At 46.9% G+C, this 22,114-nt stretch overlaps 1 protein-coding gene across 1 annotated transcript; it reads right to left on the minus strand.

Annotated features, from left to right (window-relative positions):
• Positions 1-19,316: 19,316 nt before the first annotated feature.
• LOC144161828 (forkhead box protein D3-A-like) lies at positions 19,317-21,707 on the minus strand. Its single transcript, XM_077692421.1, has one exon. It carries the CDS (start codon positions 21,518-21,520, stop codon positions 20,321-20,323), a length of 1,200 nt encoding a protein of 399 aa, XP_077548547.1. The 5' UTR covers positions 21,521-21,707; the 3' UTR covers positions 19,317-20,320.
• Positions 21,708-22,114: the final 407 nt, after the last annotated feature.

The following is a 22,114-nucleotide window of genomic DNA, read 5'->3' on the forward strand; positions in this document are numbered from 1 at the left end:
CACCGGAAGATCAGGCGTTCTGTTATATAAAGTTTATCCGCTCGGCTCAACTCCCATACTGACGTCTTTAAATAGCACTTTGACAAAAAAAGGAGCCATAATTTCCGGGCAATCACGTACCAAAGCAATGTTATTAGTTTTTGAAGCACTGATGTTTATTATATCTGCCCTACTTTTTTGGACCTGCTCTTTCTGACTGCTCACTGCGCAACACGCCGTCTAGGTTGCTTCCACTGGCACGTATACTGGTCGCCAAAGCTTGGCTATTCGTATTGCATATGCTGTTTTCGCGCTTCGACTGGAACGTAGGCCGGAAATTAAAGAAAATAAAACCAAACATAACTTTTATCCGCGCTTTTCCTGGCCAACCTCCAAGATCTAATGTCCATACAAACACAAGGTTCAGTAGAAAACAGCGTGGTGGTAACAAGAACAAACAAAACTGGTAACAGAAGTGGTAACAAAAACAAACAAGGTGGTAACAAAGTGCAGTAGTAAAAACGGACCATTTATTCGTGGACATTCTGGAAAACTACACCCTGTTCAGTGCTGTGAATAGCCACCAGACGAAGATCACATCCTTCCTCGAAAAAATAAGAACGCCAGCCTTTTTGTTAAATGAAGTTTGTGCTGTTGTAATTTCACGTTTCATGCTGTGGCTCATAGAGCTTGAAATGCCACAAGGAAAATGTGACGGTTACCTTGTTTATAGCAGGTCGGAAGCCTGAAATAATGCGTTTTTATATCAAGCATATTTGCGGGAGCAAGATTGCCGGTTGCTTTGAGCCGATGTTAACACGGAAGTGTTTTATTCCCGGATACTCAAAGATTTCAGTATCGTAATATCCGTCACGGAAATGACGCCTGTACAACGGAGCAAGCGGCCCGTAAAGGGTGCAACCCTGCACATAAGGTCTTCTTGCGGGGAAGCAATCTTTAGTACTAAAGAGTACGTTATACATAGGGTTGTTCGTTTTCAGGTTTTTTTTTATTTTAACACGAAAGTGTTTTATGCCGGTATACACCGAAATTTCGCTGACGTCATATCCCTCACGGAAATTACGCCAGTACACTGTTGCGGAAGCGACCCGCCAGCAGGACGTCTCTCGCCAAGCACACCCACAAGACAGCCGCCGACCCGCAAATAATGCTCAGCTTCAGACTTCGCTGCGCATTTCACTTTCGTGTTTCACTGATTCCTATGGCAGAGAAATCAGGTACAGTTTTTTAACTCTACTATTATAAAGAATATCGGATATAACGAACTAATTTACTGGCCCCATACTACTTCGTTATAACCAGGTTCGAATGTATTCATTTTTTGGTTGACATCTTTTGGGCTGACATTCAGCACGCACGGAGGAGTATTGGCCGCCTTTCCTTCGGTTGCAGCAATGAACGCAATCGATAGTCACTTTAAAAAGAAAGCCACAAAAGCAAAGCAGGAACGGAAGGCGTGTCTGCGGAGACGAGAAAATCCCGCAGCGGCGCTCCGTGCTGGCGATAACTATAGCTTTATCAATGCTTCCAGGTGTGAAGGCAAGAGTGAAAGCATTTATCAGAAGTGTTACAGAGTCACTTTAAACATTACAACGATTATTATATTACGACTAGTATTACCTACAGACGTAAAAAATAACCCGCCACTTTTACTTACCCAAAGTGCCATATACTTCAATTAATAAGGGAGGAACATATTGGGCATGCCGACCATAAAGAAGAAGTTTGGGTGGAGTATATATATATATATATATATATATATATATATATATATATATATATATATATATATATATATAATATCTTGGACCTCCGATATATTCATGGATTGCTATTCTGCTACTCTTCGCCATGTTGGCAGGCCTATGTACTTCGATCACAGGGGCGTGACAAATTGCAGATTCCAGCCCATTGTCAGCTTAGTTTCATTTCTCACTATAACTGCTGAATATCTGGTTGTACAACGAACAATAACGCCGGGTGAACATGTGTGAGTTTTTGCCCAAGACGCCGAGCGCATGCGCCAGGCTCATCTTGCTGAGGCGTCCAACGTGCCTTATACCATGCTTTTCAGTAAAAGAGTGGAACCTCTTTATAACAATATCGCACGAAGAGCGAGAATTCGTTCCTTATCCCCAACGTTGGTTACAAAAGCTGTCTCAGGGCCTAAAGCGTTGTGCTGCTAAACCAAAGAGCACAGGTTTGATTTCCAGCCACAACGGCCGGTTTTCAAACGGAGGCGAAACGCGTACACGCCTGTGTTTCAATATTTCGGCGCACGTTAAAGATCCCCAGAGGGATGAAATTAATCTGGAGTCCTCCACTATATACAGCACGCCTCACTACCCAGGTGTAGCCTAGGCGTGTTAAACCCCATAATCAATAAACAAGAGTTGTTTGGTGAGGTGGGAGGTGGGCTCACGGGAGGTGAGCCCAGCGCGCAGCAGGCGTTTACCATGCACATTAAAATTGTACTAAAGAGAAGCATTTTAGGGCCTGTGCACAGTATACATATACAGTACCGTATTTTCGGGCGCATATTCCGCCAATGGCAGTCTGCCTGACAATCTGTCTGGTAGTCCGACAATGGTAGGTTGTCATTCATGGCAGCCTACCATTGTCCCTGAAGAAGGAAGTGTATAACAGCTGCATCTTACCGGTACTCACCTACGGGGCACAAACTTGGATGCTCCCTAAAAGGGTTCTACTTAAATTGAGGACGACTCAGCGAGCAATGGAACGGAAGATGATAGGTGTAAAGCGCGTTACGGACATATTAGTAGAAATTAAGAAGGAGAAATGAACGTGCACAGGGCATGTAATGCGAAAGCAAGACAACCGCTGGTCATTAGGGGTAACGGAGTGGATCCCTAAAGAAGACAAGCGTGACAGGGGGCGGCAGAAAGTTAGATGGGCAGATGAGATCAAGAAGTTTGCGGAGATAAATTGGTCGCACTTAGCACAGGACCGGGATAATTGAAGGTCTATGGGAGAGGCCTTTGCCCTGCAGTGGGAGTAGATAGACTGATGATGATTCCGCAGATGCGCACAGCCCATACCCCGACGTTGCGCGAGCCAAGAAAAACAACAAAAAATATCCCCATTTATTTTCCACCAAACTGTTCCTGTAATGCAACCTCTCAATCAAGGTGCGAGTTTTCGGACAGCCTTTGACTCTGCAAGGAAGCTTGGATACTCCATTTAACCATGCGGTGAGCAAAATTTATTCGTTGTAATCGATATTGTTGCGTCAAGAACAGCGCAAGTGCCACTGAAATCGAGCGTGAGAAACCGCGTTTCGAATTTCATTCATTAGGTTTGCTAATTCACTATAATAGCGTCCGTTAGAGCTGCTTTCGACTACAATGCGGAAAGGATATTCCAAGCGTGCCCTTTTTTTAAGCGAAGCTTTTTATACCTTACTGACGGGGTTCGATGTTGCGCCAAACGCCGTGAGGAAAAGCCAAATTTACAAGATGGGTTTCACAAAACAATCATTATCCTAAGCGAAAGTAGATCAAGCGCTTTAGAAGAGAAAAAAAAAAACACTCCCCGTGGTCGCAATCTAAACTGAGTTTCTCGCGTTATGAAGCCGACGTCTATACGGTTGCGCCATTCCGAGACAGTCGAAGCAGTGCGGATTTTGGACTTTGACTTTGGCTAAGATTGGAAAGCATGGGAGAAAGCTTCGCGTTTTAACCACCTTTCTTTTATTAAAAAAACGGGCGTGTATTTTTTCGGTAGAGTTGGGTTTTTTACATCGAAGTTGTTAGCCTCTTGTTTGCCGGGAAAATTCTTGTCGTAAACACAAAGTTCTTGCCGTAATTCATGTCGTAAACCGGAAAACACCGCAGTTCTCGCCCAAGACGCCGAGCGCACGCGTCAAGCTAATCAGCTCAGTATTTATTTCAATAAAGAAAACCACAAAACAGCATGAAACCACATGAAGGATGATAAGGCCGTGTGAACAACGGGAACGCCCTCCCACGCGTTCCAAGGTAAAGATTAGGTTGCAGCTGAATTCGACAGGGCCGTCTGACGTCATCCTAAGCCCTCGTGTGAAGTGCAAACCACATAAACTCATTTACTTCATTCCAAGACTGCCGTGGGTATACCAGGAACATTAGAAACCAGAAGAACAGCGCGAGAATAAATCATACCCCCATCAGCGTATGTGGTGTTTGATACAGCTTCGCTGGACATTCACAGGAAGAGATTACGACCATTTTTTTGCACTTTCTGTTCAAAAGAAACATCCCGCTAAATATTTTCTTTGACCGAAACCACAATACGTTAGCTGGTAAAGCACGGTAGGCTTTCATTTCAGCTGTTGCGAAAGATGCGGAACCTGCGGATGAATATCTCCAATTATGTTTGCCGCTGCCTCGGCGGTGCATAAACATTTGCTACAGATTTGCTTGCATCATAATAACAATTAAGTACGTAGCATGGTTTGCAAATATGCTCCCTTGAATACTGCTATACTATGTTGCCGTTTTATTCCGGCTGCAATTACACAACAGAACTGTGTACCTTGTGTATTACCACATTACCGGACGCATATGCCGTCGCTACTCTGGTGGAGAATTATGTTGACAAATTGCATTAGGCGACACAGATATTTTCTTCACGGAAATTTTCTGTGCAAGATCCGGGGCAAGGTAATTTTTATTCATAAGGTAGCTGTTGCAAGAAAGTTGAGGTGCCACTCATTTCCCGCTGTCACCGAGGCAAACGTGATCCCAGAGCCACTTTGTCAAACTCTTGCTTGCGACTGCATTGCAAAGTTACGTTTATGAAATTGCTTTATTGTTTAGAACACCCCAAAATTTTAAGGCGGAAGTCTTACATGCCGACTTCTGCGAAAAGCCACCTTTGTTGTCGTTGTCCGGTCAAAAAAAATAGAACGCACTGTAAACAGTATACAAAAAAAACACGAGGTCGACACCATGGAATTTGAACGCGGACGTCCACTGCAGTAGCAGCGCAATGCGTGAGCGCCTCGCTATATTTAAGTGCGAATGCACTTCTTAAGCGAGCCTGAAGCGTCCGCCGCCGTCCGCATAGCAACAGCTGCGGGTGCGCGCGCTCCTCGTCTTCCTTGGCAACGGGGGGAGATGGGCGCGCGCTGCCTGGCCGCTGACATGGCACATACCCACGTGGGGGATTGGCCAGGAATCGGGCGTGAGAAGGGCTAATGCACCCGCTTAAAGGAGTACTGACACGAAATTTCAAAGCTGAGATCCGCTCTAGCAATCAAGTACAACGACAACACAAATAGGTGTCTGTGAATAAATGCATCTTTCTTTCTTTGTAGTTGTGTGTGTGTGTGTGATCTCTCTTTCGCGAACATTACCGAACCGCGCAAATTCAACTCGTGCATTCGCACTTTCACATTCTTCCCCTCGGGGAAATGCGGGGAATTTTTTTGTCTTTATTTGACGGAATACTAGCCCGAAAATCTCTAAAATAGAGCCTTCTTTTTAAGGCGCTATTCACACACGTTGCCAACAATAGAACAAAAGTTGTTGTCGTTGTTGCTATTTTAATCGTGGCACATTGGAGGATTGGTCAGGTATAAGAAGCTCTGAGGGGCTAGAGTGGCAGCGTTTCACAAAATTCCCAAATCTGTGCATTGAAATTGTAAAACTTGCAGAATAGTGGAAGTGTCGCAAGGTTTCGCCTTCAAAACACATAAGCGTACTTTAGTGCCTCGAGGGATTTTTAGGCCATGATGACAGAAAACTACCACGAACTACCTAAGTCTGTCTTGGGCTGCTCAAATACGAAAATTTTTGTCGGTATCTATGTATGTCTGCTGCTTGTACCTTGATTAAACCGTCCGGTCAAAATAAAAAGAAATCTTGAGCGAGATGTATTTTCAATCTAATAAATGTAAAGATGCTCTATATTTGTCAACATCGTTTAGAGAGAGAGAGAGAGAGAGAGAATTAACTTTTATTTGCACCCGTCTAAAATGACGAGGGAGAGGGCATTAGCCTAGACCCCCGTTCACCCCCTAACCGTCGGCCGGAATCCCTTGGGATTCGGCGGCGGTCAGGGCCAGACCGATGACTTTGCGTTGCTCTTCTGCTTTATGGTTGAGTAATAAGATCTCCCAGGATTCCACATTTCTGTTGGGGTCGTTTACTCCTAAGTGCACTCACTGCATTGCGGACCTAGTCCTTTCTATAACATCGTTTAGCAAAAAGAAAATATTTTCACAAGGAAGAGATGAAGATGTGGACAATTACTCATGCTGCCATGTTTGCCCACCTTCGAAGAAGATGAAGCAGATCGTGTGACATAGCCGTGCTCGCGCCAGCTGGCTGATGCGCCTTAAATCATCGCCTCATCAAAAAGACGAACACGTGGACAATATTAGGCTTGTTTGAGGAAGAAAGTCATTGCATAACTGGTGTTGGCCCGCCTTCGGTTAATTATATGTAGACGTGGGCTTGATTTCTGCGGGGGCAAATAAAAACGCGTTGACAACAGTGTTTTAACCCCGAAATACAAACAAGGTTGGTGGACGAGCCTCAAGCTCATGGCTCGAGCGCTATTTCCCAACACTCGCAGCAGATGGCGGGCCAGCAGTACAAACGCGGCAAAATTGAACTCCGCAAACCTCTAATATGTGGACCCAGACAGGATGGTGAGGCTGGCAGATGAGACAAGAAAGGCAGTTACGTGTCAGGGCGGCAGAAGAGTCTTTCGATGACATTTGCAACAACGCAAGCAGATGCGCGGTGATGTTTTTGTTGCTGTTTTTTTTTGTTTTGGGGGGGGGGGGTGTCTCCCAAACCACGCAAACCATCATCCAACTGTGCAAGCTTTCGCGGTTCGTTTGCTGTGGGAAATATTGGCGATCTGTCTGTTCAACGTTACTTGTGCAAAACGGTGAATGTCACATCGCAAATACGAGAGTGACCTCAAAATAATTCTCGGCACTGCAAAACAAGACAACCCGAGGACTGAAAAGCGCATCTCCGAATAAGCAACTTATTTAAATGCAATAGTCAACATTTATTTACACTGAATGCGACTAAGCTGAAGCCTGTACTGGGACAAACTTCCCTGTGCCTAAAAAGTTGGGGGTTTTATGAATCTCTTTTAGTTCGCTGCAGTTTGGCGCCCTCTACTGTTGTTTGACGGCGACGTTGGACTCGATGCCGAGCGAACGAAGGGAGAACCGAAGAAAGAAAGAAAACTGAGGAGGACAGTGCGGGGGCAGTGGGAGGGGGAGGGCGGTATGCCGAGTCAACGCGAGACGCTCATCCGTGGTAACGCACAGCAAAAGTGTCAGGGGGAGGCAGTGAAACATTCTGGGCGGTGGCGACGCGCTGCGCTGTGACGCCATATATATCAGCGTGTGCCGCCGTGCGCTCGACGATGACGCGTTTAGTTCCTGAGATCCAGCTTGCGATCACTTCCTGAGACGCCGTTCCCGCCGCCGACTCAGAGGCTTCTCATTGCTGACATACGATTTTCAACAACATGCTCGGCGGCGGCGACGCGCAGCGAGATGACGGCAGAGCAGCGCGCGCCGCCGTGCGTTCGCTGATCACGCGACCACTTCCTGTGACGCACCAGCTATGCGCCGTGACCGAGAAGAGTGCAGTTCGCGCTGCGTACAAATTTCGCAAAAGGGAGTTTGGTAATTGTGAGCATTTTTTTCTCGTTCTTTCCTTTTCTTTTTGTAAGAATTAGCAGGGAGTTTGGTAATTGTGAGCATTTTTTTCTCGTTCTTTCCTTTTCTTTTTGTAAGAATTAGCAGGGAGTTTGGTAATTGTCAGCATTTTTTTCTCGTTCTTTCCTTTTCTTTTTGTAAGCTTTGTTGTAACCGTTTGCACACACACATTTCTTGCGGTGTATTGACGTACAGACAAGTTGAAGGAAAACAACTTTCTGAGTGGAAATCATCAGGTGAAAGCCTGCTTCTTCTGTATACCTCAAGGTTAAAACGTCTTTTCTACCACCACTCGAACAACCTGCTGTGAAAAAACACCGTTTTTTGAAGGAAACGTTGTGGACGGGCAAGAAATCTCGTTTGAGAAAAATTGGGTTCTTTAGGTGCTTGGTGAAGTCTTTAAATATTTATCGAAATGTTTCTACAAGAACACCCTGAAGGTACAACATATGTGAGTCGCCGTCATCGTGTAGACTAAGCCACGCATCTCAGGGGACTAAGATACAACTAAAGTATAAGTAGTACACGGAGAATAAATGTGACGGACAGTGATTCCGAAAATGTTGAATGACTTCTATGAAAGAGGTACAGATTTCTACAAGCTTATAAGCTTATAGAAATCGGTATATCTTTCATAGAAGTACCTCTTTAATAACAGCATAGTGCTCAGGAAGTGTACGAATTGTTGTGTAATTTTTATTGTCGTTACTGTCTTTATAACTTTGTGCAATTTGAGCTCTGTTGGTTTTTCTTTTTTTTTATTCTACAGTTGTCGCCTGTCTTGCTTCGTGCAATTGTACTCCGTTGCAATATGACTAATGATCGGGTGTGCTAATATACATAATGTACCCTAATGTTTATTACCGTGTATTTTTGTTGTACAACTGCTTCAGGAAATTTCTAATGCAGTTTTGTGCAATATTTCTTCCCTTATAACCGATTCTTACACGCTAAATTACCAAAATCCTTGACTGTTTGCTCTTATGCATTCTCCATATCAATGTTCTGCCCTAATAAAATGGGGGCGAGTTCTGGTCGAGCTGCCAACAGAGCTTTTTATTTCGCCCTCTCAAGTCTTACTCTGAACATGAAACACAGACTATTATTTTGATTGGATTAGAACCATTTGCAATTTCTATGATAGGCCCGAGAACGTGGTTTGTCATAAGAAGGTAAATCGCAGTCGGGGAGGCTGTGCGCCGGCTGCACAGCTCACGAACAAGCGCGGGGCATGTTACCGAGAGCGGAAGAGTATAAGCGAAAGCTCGCTGGCGGCTGATGTGACATATGCTTTACAAAGCGTATATTTAGGTCAGCCTCGGCTTTCCCGATTCAACGAACAAATCCTAATTCTCCGCGCAGTTAGGTTTAACCGAAATGCTCGATTTGGCGAAATGATTCGGGGGTCCCGGCGAATTCGTTAAATCGAAGTTCGACTGTGTCCAAACTGTTTTCTTTTTCACAGCTCAGACATCTTAAGCTTTTTGACTGCTGAACGAGCAGACAGACCCGTTAAAAAATGCTTTCATGCGTGCACTTCGCCGCATATTTGGATCCCGCTGGAGAAGCGGAAACTGAAATCAAGTGAATGCCTTTTCGAAAAACGCCGGTGATTGATGTTTGTGGTGATATATACCAACACGTTTCATCCAGCATCGTTCTTTCCGCTTATAGTACCTTATAAGCATCGTGCAACGAAGTCCTGTCACCTAAATACCTAGCCCACACATTTTAGGGGTGAAGCCAATTAGGTGCTTGGGCTGTCGGCGTTTTCTGGCGTCGTCGCGGTTTCATGTAGTCACGGTACTAATACACCGGGACGCTCGTTTCCAACGCCTCGCGCTAAAATGTAACGCGTACTAAAAGAACACACCGGGACACTCGTTTTCCAACGCCTCGCGACGCTCCACCTCCGAGGTCCAAAACGCGTACTAAATGAACACACCGGGACACCCGTTTTCCAACAGTCAGGCACAGACATCGTCGTAGCAGAAGTGGCACTGGCCGGTCTTGAATGCTCCCCAGTAAGTCGGAGCTCTTGACCCTCCCTGCCCCCCGCCGGTCACGCTCCACTCCAGACGTAACTATACGAATACAAAATAATCCCATACCATGTGTCCCTATTCTTAAAGCCCTCGGTTTGACCATACAGCGCAACAGAGCCAATACGCGATATATCTCTCAACTCACCTCACAAGTCAACCAAACTATTGGCCTCATCCGTCGCATAACAGCTCGAAACAAAGGAATGACGGAATTTGAGCGCCTCCGGCTGGTTCAAGCATTCGTGCTCAGTCGCCTGACATACGCCCTCCCGTACCTTAACTCAAGCAAAACGGAGCTGTCTAAAATCAACTGCCTCATACGAAAAATATACAAAGCGGCGCTTTTACTCCCTCAAAGTACTTCCACTGCCAAACTGGAACGCCTCGGCATTTACAACACAGCTGAAGAGCTCATAGAAGCTCATTCTGTCAGTCAACTTTCCCGCCTTTCTACCACGTCTACTGGCAGATACATCCTAGAGTCGCTCGGGCTTCATGCACCGATTGTTACTGACTCCAGAGTCCACATCCCACCCGACTTGCACAATCTCCTGCTTGTGCGGCCGATTCCCCGCAATATGCACCCGGAGCACAATATTAAACGCCGTGAACATCGCGCACGCGTTCTAGCCCGCAAATACCCCATGGGCCAGTCCACCGCCTATGTGGACGCCGCGAGTTATACCCATCACAACGCCTACGCAGTCACCGCCATATTTGATCCAAACGCAACCTCTTACCATTCACTCACTATCCGAACGCGCTCCCCTGCCACGGCGGAAGAGGCGGCTATTGCACTAGCACTGACTCATCGGCCTACCCCAACAATTGTTATCTCCGATTCGAAAACGGCCATTCGAAATTTCGCCCGGGGGATTATTTCCCCGCAGGCTCTCAAAATTCTCCTTCAAAATCCTCCCACTTCCCATGCGGAGTTGGTTTGGACTCCTGCCCATGCGGGGCTGGAAGGAAACGAAGCGGCTAGCCTTGCAGCTCGAGAGCTAACCCACCGAGCTGCGCCAGGTCGCACCCCTTCCCATGGAGCCCATTCAACCCGCGACAGCCTCCTGACTTTTCAGGAAATTACCTGCCACTACCGCCTCTCTCGCCGGCGCTACCCTCCACCCCATTGGTCACTCTCTATTACCGAGGAACGGTACTGGCGCCTTCTCCAAACCAATACCCTCCCCTGTCGCACCAGACTACATGCAATTTATCCATCTGTATTTCCCTCTCCCCAATGTCCCGACTGTGGAGCCCACAAAACAGTTGCTCATATAATTTGGCAATGCCCTCAAAACTCATTCCCTCTCATCTCTTGTGTGGAGCACTGGGAGGCGGCGTTAGGCAGCTCGGATCCGCGGGTCCAGCAAGGACTCGCTGAACGAGCAGCCCAGGTCACCGGCGCCCTCCAAGCGCTGGTCACCACTCGCCGTTGACCCAACAGCTCCAGAATAAAGTTCTTTCTCTCTCTCCAACTTTCGAAAGTAACTTTCAACCGACAGATGACAGAAAGGCGTTACTGGGCGCATTTATTCAGAATATAGAACTCTTAAATTTTTTTTTCCCTTTCATCTCGGCGCCAATTTGTAGTTTAACATCACCTTTAAAGGAGCCATGAAGAGAAAACACAAGTTTGGTTCATTCGAAAGATTGCCTCGTTAGAACCATAACGACACCACTTATAACGCAAACTTCGCTCAAATAAGCTACATAATTAGGAAAAACGGGAATGGTCATGCGACCCACCAGCTCATTTCCCGCAACAGAACCTATGCCGTCACATGGGCTAAGCTCTGCGATTGGCGGAGGCCGGCAAAAGCAAACGCATGTTAGGCAGGGCTTACAGTTTGCATAGCGAGCTAAATGCCCGTGAAACATACTGCACATTCTTTTTATGACAAAGAACGGTGGAGTAAACGGTTGAAGTTCCGAACGAACACGCAAGCGTGTGCGCCAATGCGTACGAAACAACCGCCTGGCCGAGCTCGACATCTCGCCGTCGCGCAGACGAATTTTCGGGTTCGAGGCGCTCTGACCTTGGAGGAAAAATGCCGTAAACACCGCGCATTGACGCTCGTATCTTTCTGGTCGAAGCAGAGAGCTCGCGCGAACGGCTTTCCATACACGACACCGGCCAACTGGCATAAGCGATACTGCTACTGAAGTTGAACTATTATTAACCGTAATAAAAATACGGCACATACGTACCAGTCTGTATTCGTCCGTGGCGACGGCGCTGACGAGGCAGCGGTGCCGACGGCAGGGCGTTCGTCTGTTGTGGCTATCGCGGAATGGTCGCTTTCCCGTCCACCGCGTATCCCACAACTCTTGCCGCTCGTGCACTTAGAAGCGTTGAGCGTTCAAGTGGTGTGAGGTTGTTAAATGCAAGCCGAAGCTCCTCGGCGAGAGTTTTGTTCTCCGGATCAGGCGATTCCATGACTAGGGCTGCGGGTGCACTAGGTTTTACTAGCATTTTTAAAATGGCCGCCGTCTCGGTCGACTCCCGCGTGTGGGTGCTATATGGAGTCGACATACTAAGTATCTGTTTCATGGACCGGCCCGTGTGACACCATTGCTCACGTCACCAAATGTGCAATTTTAGCGGGAGATTTAAAATTTTGGCTTAAATTGCCTTATTTCTCAGTGAATAAAGCATCATTTGCTTCCGGCGCTTGGGGTACTATGAAACACCTAATCTTTCGAATAAAACAAACTTTTGTTTTCTCTTCATGGCTCCTTTAAGAGGTGGGTATAACCGCTTTCTTTCTTTCTTTTGGGTCTAAAAACGTTTTAAAAGCTTCATGTTACCGCCAGCACAAAGCGGGACTGCGTGATTCGCTCGTAAAAGCAAATGCCTTTTCAGCTTTGGTTTTGTTGCGATTTTCTTTACAGTGCTATCAAATGAGCTTCTTTTTGCAACGGAGTGGCCGCCGGCCAATTGTCGCGATATCGCTTGAAAGACGTTATTCAATCCCGCAAACAATGTAGAGGTTTTGAAGTACTCTGAGAAAGAGATAAAAAATCATTTCAACTAGTTTCCAAGTTTGTCTGACGGGTTTATCGCAGCAATATTCGACTCATGTAGTTAGGGGTTACCTAATTAAGGGTGCGCGCTCATTGAGCGCACTCTAAAGAAATTCCTAAAGAAATTCTAAAGAAATTCCTGAAGAGCCCCTGAGGGGCTCTTCATAGATAGCGGGAAAGAAAGGGAGAAAGAACTTCATTTTTTTGTCTGGTTCATTTTTAAGGAGGACTAGTACTCCAAGCTTAGCGGAGGTCAGCAGCCCCTTGTACTTGGCGGCGTTTTCAGCCAAATCCCAGGGCCCATCAAAAAGTTGAAACTGTGTTCTCGACATGAATAAGACGCACTTACACCGGTGTTTTTTCGTTTTTTGTCTTTGTTTCTTTTCAAATACGCCCTGCAAAAGTTTCGCCGTTTCATTTCGTGTATATACATAAAAGGAAGCTTACAGTGCGTATAGGCACCCCGCACCTGACAGAGGCCGCTGAGAGCGCAGCGCTTTTCCTATAATAAAGTTGACTGTAGCGCACGCTAGGCCACCGAAAGGGAGTGGTGATTTCTCTGTCCGTTATCTGCCTGCAGCGTTGTTGCTGTTGCAGACTGGCAGCAGCGTGCCGTGCCAACGGTGCACGGGGCTGACACCGAGACAAGGCGTAAAGACAGACAGCACCGATTCCTCGTTGCCTTTCTCATCACCTACAACCTGATTGGTCGGCTACAGTATCAGCGACTGGCGGCGTCTTGTCACTAGCGTGTTCAAACTCTTCGCTTGGCTTCGCTTTTGTTATAACATTACCAGGGGCCTTCTGTGTGGGGGCGTTCGTGGCTTCCCTCGTAATAATCATGGCTGCCGGTGTCTCCGTCAGGGCGGTGACACTTACGTACATTGAATGTTACGAACAGAGGTCGTGACGAGCATGGCATCTTTCAGAATAGAAATGATGCCCTGAACCCCCCCCCTTCGGATCTGGAGATAGAAAGTGGCGCTGGTGCATGTGCAGCAAACTTCAGCATATAGGCGCGTCGCCATTAAACCCGATCTGGAAACCGATTTAGACCGACGAACGACTCTACTGGAATTATTGGTTCCAGCACACCTTAGGGATTCTCGCCTGTCGAATAACTACCGGTTTCACTCCATACTCGCTACGCCCGCCGTGAAGCTATAATAGCGTTTCGATTAGGGCCGTCTTGCTGTCAATTAGGTTTCGCAACGTGTGCATCTCGTTAGCCACGTATGTATAATATTCCTTACAACCGCCGGCGTCAAACGGCTCGCCTTTCACAAGTGCGAAACATTTAGTCTGCCGAATAACGCGCTATGTACGTTACCAAACAGCACAGGAACAAAATTGTGTTTAAAGGGGCTATAAATACGAACTGCAAGCTTCGTTCATTAGAGAGGTTACTTTGCCCTATATGATAATAATAACAATTTCATCACTAACTTTAAGCAAATAACGGAGATAGTAAGGTAAACAGAAGAAGCACTAGCGACTCCCCAGTTACATTTTGGCGATTTTTCTATGACGTCACAGAATTGATAAGGCCGCCAACCACAGCCGCGACCAATAACATGGCTGGGCTATTCGGCAATGGTCGAATTAGTGTCGCATAATGGCGGCATTGGGTGCAGTCATAGTTGATTTTACCCAACCGGCCGAACTGCTTCCGCTCACTGACTAGCCAGAATCACTGTAATTATTAATAATGACTCAGTCACTGTAAATATTCATAATGACTCTGGCTAATCAGTGAGCGGAAGCGGTTTGTCCGGTTGGGTAAAATCGAGACAGCCTGACCTGTTTTGCAGTTGCGAAACGACACCAGCGAGGATTGCCACTGGATGGGAGCAGTCTGTCTTGATTTTTACCCAACGTACCGGCCAAGCCGCTTCCGCTCACTGACTAGCCAGAGTCACTGGTAATTATAAATAATGACTCTGGCTAGTCAGTGAGCGAAAGCGGTTCGGCCGGTTGGGTAAAAATCAAGACAGACTGCTCCCATCGCCGCCATCATGCGACACTAATTAGACCGTTGCCGGGCTGTTGTAGTGGGAAATGTATAGTTCGTTTAATCGTGAATGCTACCGTGCAGCTATACTGTTGGCCTCTATTGCGTCACTCCTGGCCATATTACATTACTGCAGCGTGAAATGATAGTGTTTTACTGGTTTTCTCTGTTTTTTTTATTGTTAATCAAACGTATTTCACGGCTGGAATGAAGGTGAGTGCGTTGCCAACGGCTGCATATGATATACTTTTCTATAAAACCGGCTGAAATGTAACTGAGTCAGCTACGAAAGGCTATACTTCTCTCAAACTGAACAAAGTTGTAATCTGTTTTCATGGCCTCTTCAAAAGTGTGTACGCTTGCTATAGAAACTTCAGTTATTCGTGCTAAGCCTGATTTCATATGTTTTCTGTAAATCCTACCGTATTCGTTTACCGGTGTCTCATAAATGTCTGGAGAATGCTTCAAACTCGGTGTTTTTTTTTTTTTTTTTTGCTTTCTACAAAATGTTTCCGCAGTTTTCTTGTTGCTTTAATGCAATGTAAACCACGGCCGACTTTCTGGCTCGATAATTCTTTGCGACTTGGACGCATATGGAATTTCTTACAAGAATTCAACTAGAGGAGCTGTCTCAAACGGTTGTTTGTGACTATGTCGGAATCACTTAGCTCGATTTCAGGAACAAGTGACTTTAGAAGTTAGATACTTTGTCGTCACGGACAAATACAATGCACCTTTGGTGCTTGCAATCGTTGCCCGTCAAATCTGTTCTCAGACACTATACACACAAAAAAGCGATATCAAAGTGCACTCGGTTACATTTTTGTGGTTATCTGTATACTCCCCCATTTACCCAACGTGGGCTCGGAAATGAGGAAGGAAAAAGCCTTCATATGCGGTATACGTTAATGGCGGCAGTGAGAGAAAGAAACACGACATATTCTGTTTCACGCATCTTTATCCATCACATCTGAAAACAAGTCATCCTGAAACTATACTCAGCTTATTGATTTCGGAATCAATGTCGACTGTCGTTATAGTACCCTACCCATGACGACTAAAGGTGGGTCGGTTGAGATAAAGAGACAGACAACCGATTTTTGTCGGGTATATTTTCTTTATCTAATACCCCTGCTACACTATAGCGTCCGAATGTCATTTGAACCAAATGTCATTTGACTCAAATGCCAAGTTGTGCGGCTACACTATAGGTTTTGAAATGCCATTCGGCTCAAATGACATTCGAGCTAAATGAGGACATAGAGAGACATTTGGGATGTCAAATGCCATTTCTAGCACTTTCGCACGCAGCGTCTTGAATCGGCAATAAGAAATATAATACTTCCGTACGTAAAACAAACAGAATATTTTTCTTGGTGGTACTTTGTTCACTGTTCATTTACGTAAAATATGAGATCAAATATTTCATTTTCATACTCTCAAAACCAGTGGGTCAGTTGCAAAAAAAATAATAAAAATACGCAAACAGCCTCCACATTAGAGTCAAAACTGGTGTCTCTTCAAATTTGATATCATTTTACTGCCTTAGACAGCTCCTAAATTTGATTGTTGTTTTATTGTACGAAAACGGAACGGGGCGACAACAGCGCCACTTCAGCTCGGCGAGCAATTGTGGCAGCTTTCAAATGCCATCGAAATTGTAGCGTAGCACGGCGGATTCTGAATGGCATTCGAAGAGCCCCATTTGAGTCAAATGACATTTGGTTCAAATGACATTCGGATCCTAGTGTAGCCGGGGTATTAAATGAAATAGCATCACTGAAAAACCCCTCAAACTGAAGTGGTTTTGCTAATAGCACTATAGAACTTTTGCTAGCGGAATCGTTAAATCTAGTAGCCGTACGTGTCGTGCCAGAAGGAATGCTGGCAAATGTGACAGCGAGCCGTGCGGAAAAACACTTATAAGTGCGCGTGAGATTAAGAGAGGGGTTTAAAAACTTGTCCCGGGATAAAAGAAACAACAATGTGCAAGCTTTCCTATTTCTTCATGAGGCTTTTGAATCACGCGTCGAAACCGACGGAGTTGTGCGGACGCGTATGGTAATGTCACGTTTAGACACAACGTGTCGCCACGACATTTGACACGTCAGAAATTTTACTGCAAAATTCGAATTAATTCCACTTGTTCATCTAGAAATTCCTCGCTCTTATACCCAGTATATAAAACGCTGACTTTCCTAGGAGCTGGACGGCATGCACTCCCCAAAAATCCGTTGTATTTCGCGTTAAATTATTCAAGCGAGGTAGCAACAAACAACGCTGTACACGAGCAGTACCAGTAATTAATCAACTAATCTTGAGCCCGCAGGAAGGAGCTGTCAATGAACGAATGTAATGACGCCAGAAGGTCAATGCCAAAGTTGTAACGTTAAATCGGTGGTGCACGTTGATACCGTTTATTACGTGCCCATGTCGCTTAGACTGATAAACAGAGCATGATTTGCCAATACGTTTAATTTACACAATATATACAAACTCTTCTTCTCCTACATTTTGTGTTAATGGCTAATAGCAAAAAAACACTTCGTTGCTGTGGTTATTCTCTTAACCTGGTGCGCCGCGTATAGAAGTCTAGAAATATATTAGCGGATATTTAGGGAAACAACGTTTTAAGAAGGGGGCCATTAACACAAAATACAAGTTTAGTACATTAAAAAGGCTGCTCATTTTGTTTCAGTGTTTACATTAACGATTCTTTTTTTTTTCAATTGTATTTTTATGCCCGGACTCTGCTGGCAGCATTCTGTTGTTTTTACTTTCTTTCTTTTTTTCAAAGTTTTTTGTTTGTCTTCTTCCTGCTGTAACCCGAATGTCTAGTATTCCCCACTAATCAACGTAGTCACCCCCCGCCCCCATCTGGTGTAGCAAGCCTTGTCCCTAGCAGGGCTGACATCACCAGTTCACATTAAAGAGCCTCCTCTCTCTCTCTCCCTCTCTCTCTCTCTGCTTTGTCCTGGTAACGATAAGGCCAATTTTATCGCAAAATTCGAGCAATGTAGATATTAAAGAAAAAAGATGAGAATTTGAAACTCCCCAACCACTTTCTGGCGATTTCTCTATGACGTCACATAATCAAGTCTCTGGGATTGGCGCCCGCCCGCCTAAGGCACCGCCAAGAAACAATGACTGGGAGTTGTAGTGGGACCTCGAGTTCCGTTTGACCGTATCACTGCAATGCTAACGTTCAGTTCACAGATTGATGACTACGTTTTTACGTTAAAGACCCCCAGGTGGTCAAAATTAATCCGGAGCTATCCATTACGGCGCGCCTCATCGCCTGCGTTGCGTCGGCGCGTTATATCCTACAACCAATCGATGACTACATTTTTAGTACTGACCCATATTACTCAACTCCTGCCAATATTACTTCACTCAAACGCTCTTTGAAAGTTTTTTTTTTGTATTTCTTGCGCTTTTCGGAGTAAAAAAAACTCTTTCGTGACTGCAATGAAGCTGAGTGCAGTTACAGTTACCAAAGGTTAGTCTCTTTTTAAATTAAAGTGAGCTTCATTTCGTATTCATGTCTTTTTAATGAAATACGGCAACGAATTGAAACTGTTTGGACAATTCCTTTAATTAGTGTCTACATCACAACTGGAACAACATGTTCGGTGCCTTGATTTCGGCACAGCATCTCTGGTGATTCCTGAGTTTGTGCCGGCCCAGTAAACAAATTAGGAGCCAGTACAGCCGTTCTAGACAACGCATTGTAGCACAGGCGCTCGAAAATTCGGCGACACCTTTCGAATAGAATTGATGGTATATGAAGGAAACTGCGGTGAGATAGTGTCGCACCTTTGCGAAATTTAAAAAGATCAGTCTGTTCGCACAAAACTCTCTTTCTTGAGTGTCGTCTCCTTCAAGAGTTCAAAATGCTGCACAAACCCCGGATTTCACATTGGGAAGTTGTTAACGTTGTGAGCAGAGCTAACCCTTTTATTCTGCCCTTTTCAGGATTCGAGTGCTTCCTCTAACTCATTCATGTAGTAAGGCGAACTGTAAGACTCAGTCAGTGCACTAATACCTCAAATCCCATTAAGTTGATCTGACATTTACTTGAGCTGATGTAATATTGCGTTTATCTGATTTTTAAGTGATATACACCCAAATCTTTTGATGCATCGCAATATTCCTTGGCATCATAGTTTCCCATCATAATATCGACATCCTCATTGCTTGCCCATTGTACATGCATGTTACAAGCGCTCATGGGAAGTTTTCTTTTCCACGCGAATAGCCCCGCTGAAAAGCATCAGCGTAGGCACAGCGAATTACTTGAGGCACACCGTAACGTCACGGTAGGAGGCAGGTTTTATTCACCACCTGGTGGCGGCAGTGTTGTGCACAATAAAGGGGAAAAAAGGAACACTGAGATATTGAAACGATGCAAAGCCTTCCTTTCAAGATGAACGGTACCAGGCTGCACAAAAATTCGCGATTATCGCGGACAATATATATATATATATATATATATATATATATATATATATATATATATATATATATATATATATATATATATATATATATACTCGGCTCCATACGATAGGGATAAAATTAAAATTGGCACAAAGTCCCGGTGGCAAAATATTTTGCTGGCCGTGTTTACCATTCTGTATAGTTACATCCTGCCCCGACAAACAACAGCATGACGTCTGGAAGACACAACTCCGTTTTCTCTTTAGCTTTCGAAACACGTTTCACGCGTCTCCTTTACAATCTGGAACCAGCCACGTATGCATGAAGGAGAACACTGTCCATTAGGAAAATTACGTTAATCACCGAGTATGAGTCTATGGACTATTTCTGACAGCGGCTAATGTAAGGCTATTTACACCTAATGGGTATATACAAAAGGACAAGAGGACACGATGATATCGTCTGCGAGATATACATATATAAGGGCGTATGTAAAGCGTCCGAATACGGTTCCAGTTCCAAGCACACGCTTCGTCCTGTCAATGTTCTGGAAAGTCTTCGTCAATGAACTTACTCTTGAGGAAGCGAAGGGCCGCCGCGCGCATCATGCTGAAGGGACTTGCGGTGCACCAATAGACGTCATCACTGCGGTCCTACACGTTGCGATGGTCCTGTGACACGCACAAGAACTGCACATGACGGCGACCGTCTTCGCCATTCGGCAAAAGTCAGTTCTTTCCGCCGAGACGTCGACCTCGACGAGGTCCTGGTCTGCAGAGCAGCTTGAAAGAGTGAAGAATCTCGTTGCAAATCTCTAGCGCAAGACGATACAGAGAAGGTATACCACGTTAAAGCAGTAGCCTGCGCCCATGTAACCCAACTCGATGCCACCAATTCTTCCTTCGTATGCAGGGCGTTGGCGAAAGCAGTCTGCAGCCGAGCGTGCGCAGGCCATGTTCAACGGGTGTTTACGAAGGGATTCACCGAACGAACTGCGGTTCGTTACACACCGATAACGCCGTTGCCAAAGGGAATCCCGTCTTCTCTGTCCGTGAGTGGTCTTCGCTTCACTGCTAAAGTTTCTCGCGACCTGCGCCTTTGCTGCGATCATCGCGGGGGCCACGGCTGGAGACACGGCCTGCAGAACCCAGCCAGAACGCCAGCTTCGTCCAGACGTGGCTGCTGATGGTGGTGGTTCGGAAGACTGCTCTGTTGGTTCAGCTTGTTTCCGATTATGCTCTCAATGCTGAAGCTCGATGGAGACGACACCGCCTGCTGCTTGCTGTTCCGCCTCTCCCCCGGGAGTACCATAGGCGGAAGTGCCTGTACCGGAGGCATCGGCGGGAGTACGTGTAGCGCCGGATGTTGAATAGGTAGCGGCAGGAACGCCTGCTGGTGCTGGTACGGTATCGGTGGAACCAGACCGGCCGCTGCCCCGGGAAACAGGGGGTGGTGCCGGAGGAGGTCCCCGAAGAAGAAGCTGTCTCCCAGCGGGTCAGGCGGCTGGCGCTTGTAGCGTTTCCTGCGCCTCAAGAAACTGCCGTTGTCGAACATGTCTTCGCTGGCGGGATCCAGCGTCCAGTAGTTTCCTTTGCCCGGGTTCCCCGGCTCGCGAGGGATCTTCACGAAGCAGTCGTTGAGAGACAGGTTGTGCCGGATCGAGTTCTGCCACATGGGGTACTTGTCGCGGTAGAAGGGGAACCTGTTTCGGATGAACTCGCAGATTCCGGAAAGGGTGAGGCGCTTTTCCGGGCTCTGAAGGATGGCCATGGTGATGAGGGCGATGTAGGAGTACGGCGGCTTCACCGGAGGCGCTTTGCCGTCGCCCGTGGATGACGCTGTCTTTCCCGACGCGGAGCCCGTGGAAAGGTCCTCCTTGCCTTTCGTCTTCGAGCTAGAAGACGATGAGGAGGATTTTGACGACTTCCCGGAAGAAGACTTGGAGGGCGATGTCGCGGTCGTGGACGAAGTCATGGGCAGCGAAGGAGGTTGGTTATTGTAAGTCCGCGCTGAGTGGTGAAGAGGCGGGTGCTGTGACGCCACCACAGCCGCGGCCAGGTCGTGCGCGGCCAATTCGTAGGGGGTAGCCAACGCTGTCGTGCCGGCCGCTAGAACTCCGCAGGCTCCGTTGACGATGCCGTTTCCTCCGGCCGCGCGGTGGTGGTGGTGCTTGGAGCCGGCGGTCCCGCCGCCGGCGACCGAACCGTGCGTCACGGCCGCGTTGGCGATCACGGGTAGAAACCGGGGTGCGCCGCCGGCGACCGCAGCCCGGCAGCTCTGGAGGCTTAACTCGACCGCGTCTCTCATCGGGGGGTGTGTGACGTGTGCGGTGCGCTGCCCGAGCTCACACTGGACCCCGGTTCGTCGCCGCTGCCGAAACACCCAGCTCGTCGGTCTCCTCCGCACGGCTCGGCTGCGTGGTTCGTTATTGCCGAGAACAGTGGTGTTTTGCTTTCCTCGCCCGCGGCGTCAACGGTTCGGCGGGGAAGGCCGAACCGTTGACGCTCGCGGCGGCATGGGCGGAGCCTCGGGGGCCCGCGCGGGCGGGATTTGCCTTTGGCCGACGCCCACCGCGATGCGCCCGCTTCCTTTTTGCCTCTCCGTTATCTTTTATTTGCCCCCTCTCCGCCGCACGGCTTTCCCAAGTTCGGCGGGCGCCGCTTTTCGTACAGCGACGACGCCGCCGCGGCCGCCACCACCGCGGACGGAGACGTTGGAGAGGGGTGGAGTTTTTGCGGTGCCGGTTTGATAGCGCGGGCACAATGTTTGGCCGTTATTGTTCGCGGGCCCTTCTCGCTTTCCGGCGCTCCTTCGCTGTCCTCCTCCTCCTCCGCCCCGTGACGTGTATTTCGGCGTTGCGGCAGAGATCGTAGCCTCCGTTGCTGTTTGACATGGTGGTGG

Source organism: Haemaphysalis longicornis, unplaced genomic scaffold, assembly GCF_048455015.1.
Source record: "Haemaphysalis longicornis isolate Haplotype H1 unplaced genomic scaffold, Haemaphysalis longicornis Haplotype H1 scaffold_12, whole genome shotgun sequence".
Lineage (NCBI taxonomy): Eukaryota > Metazoa > Arthropoda > Arachnida > Ixodida > Ixodidae > Haemaphysalis > Haemaphysalis longicornis.

Bases quoted from the DNA above. Each gene is read 5' to 3' on its own strand.
- LOC144161828 (XM_077692421.1), bottom strand. From the start codon at position 21,520: ATGAGAGACGCGGTCGAGTTAAGCCTCCAGAGCTGCCGGGCTGCGGTC.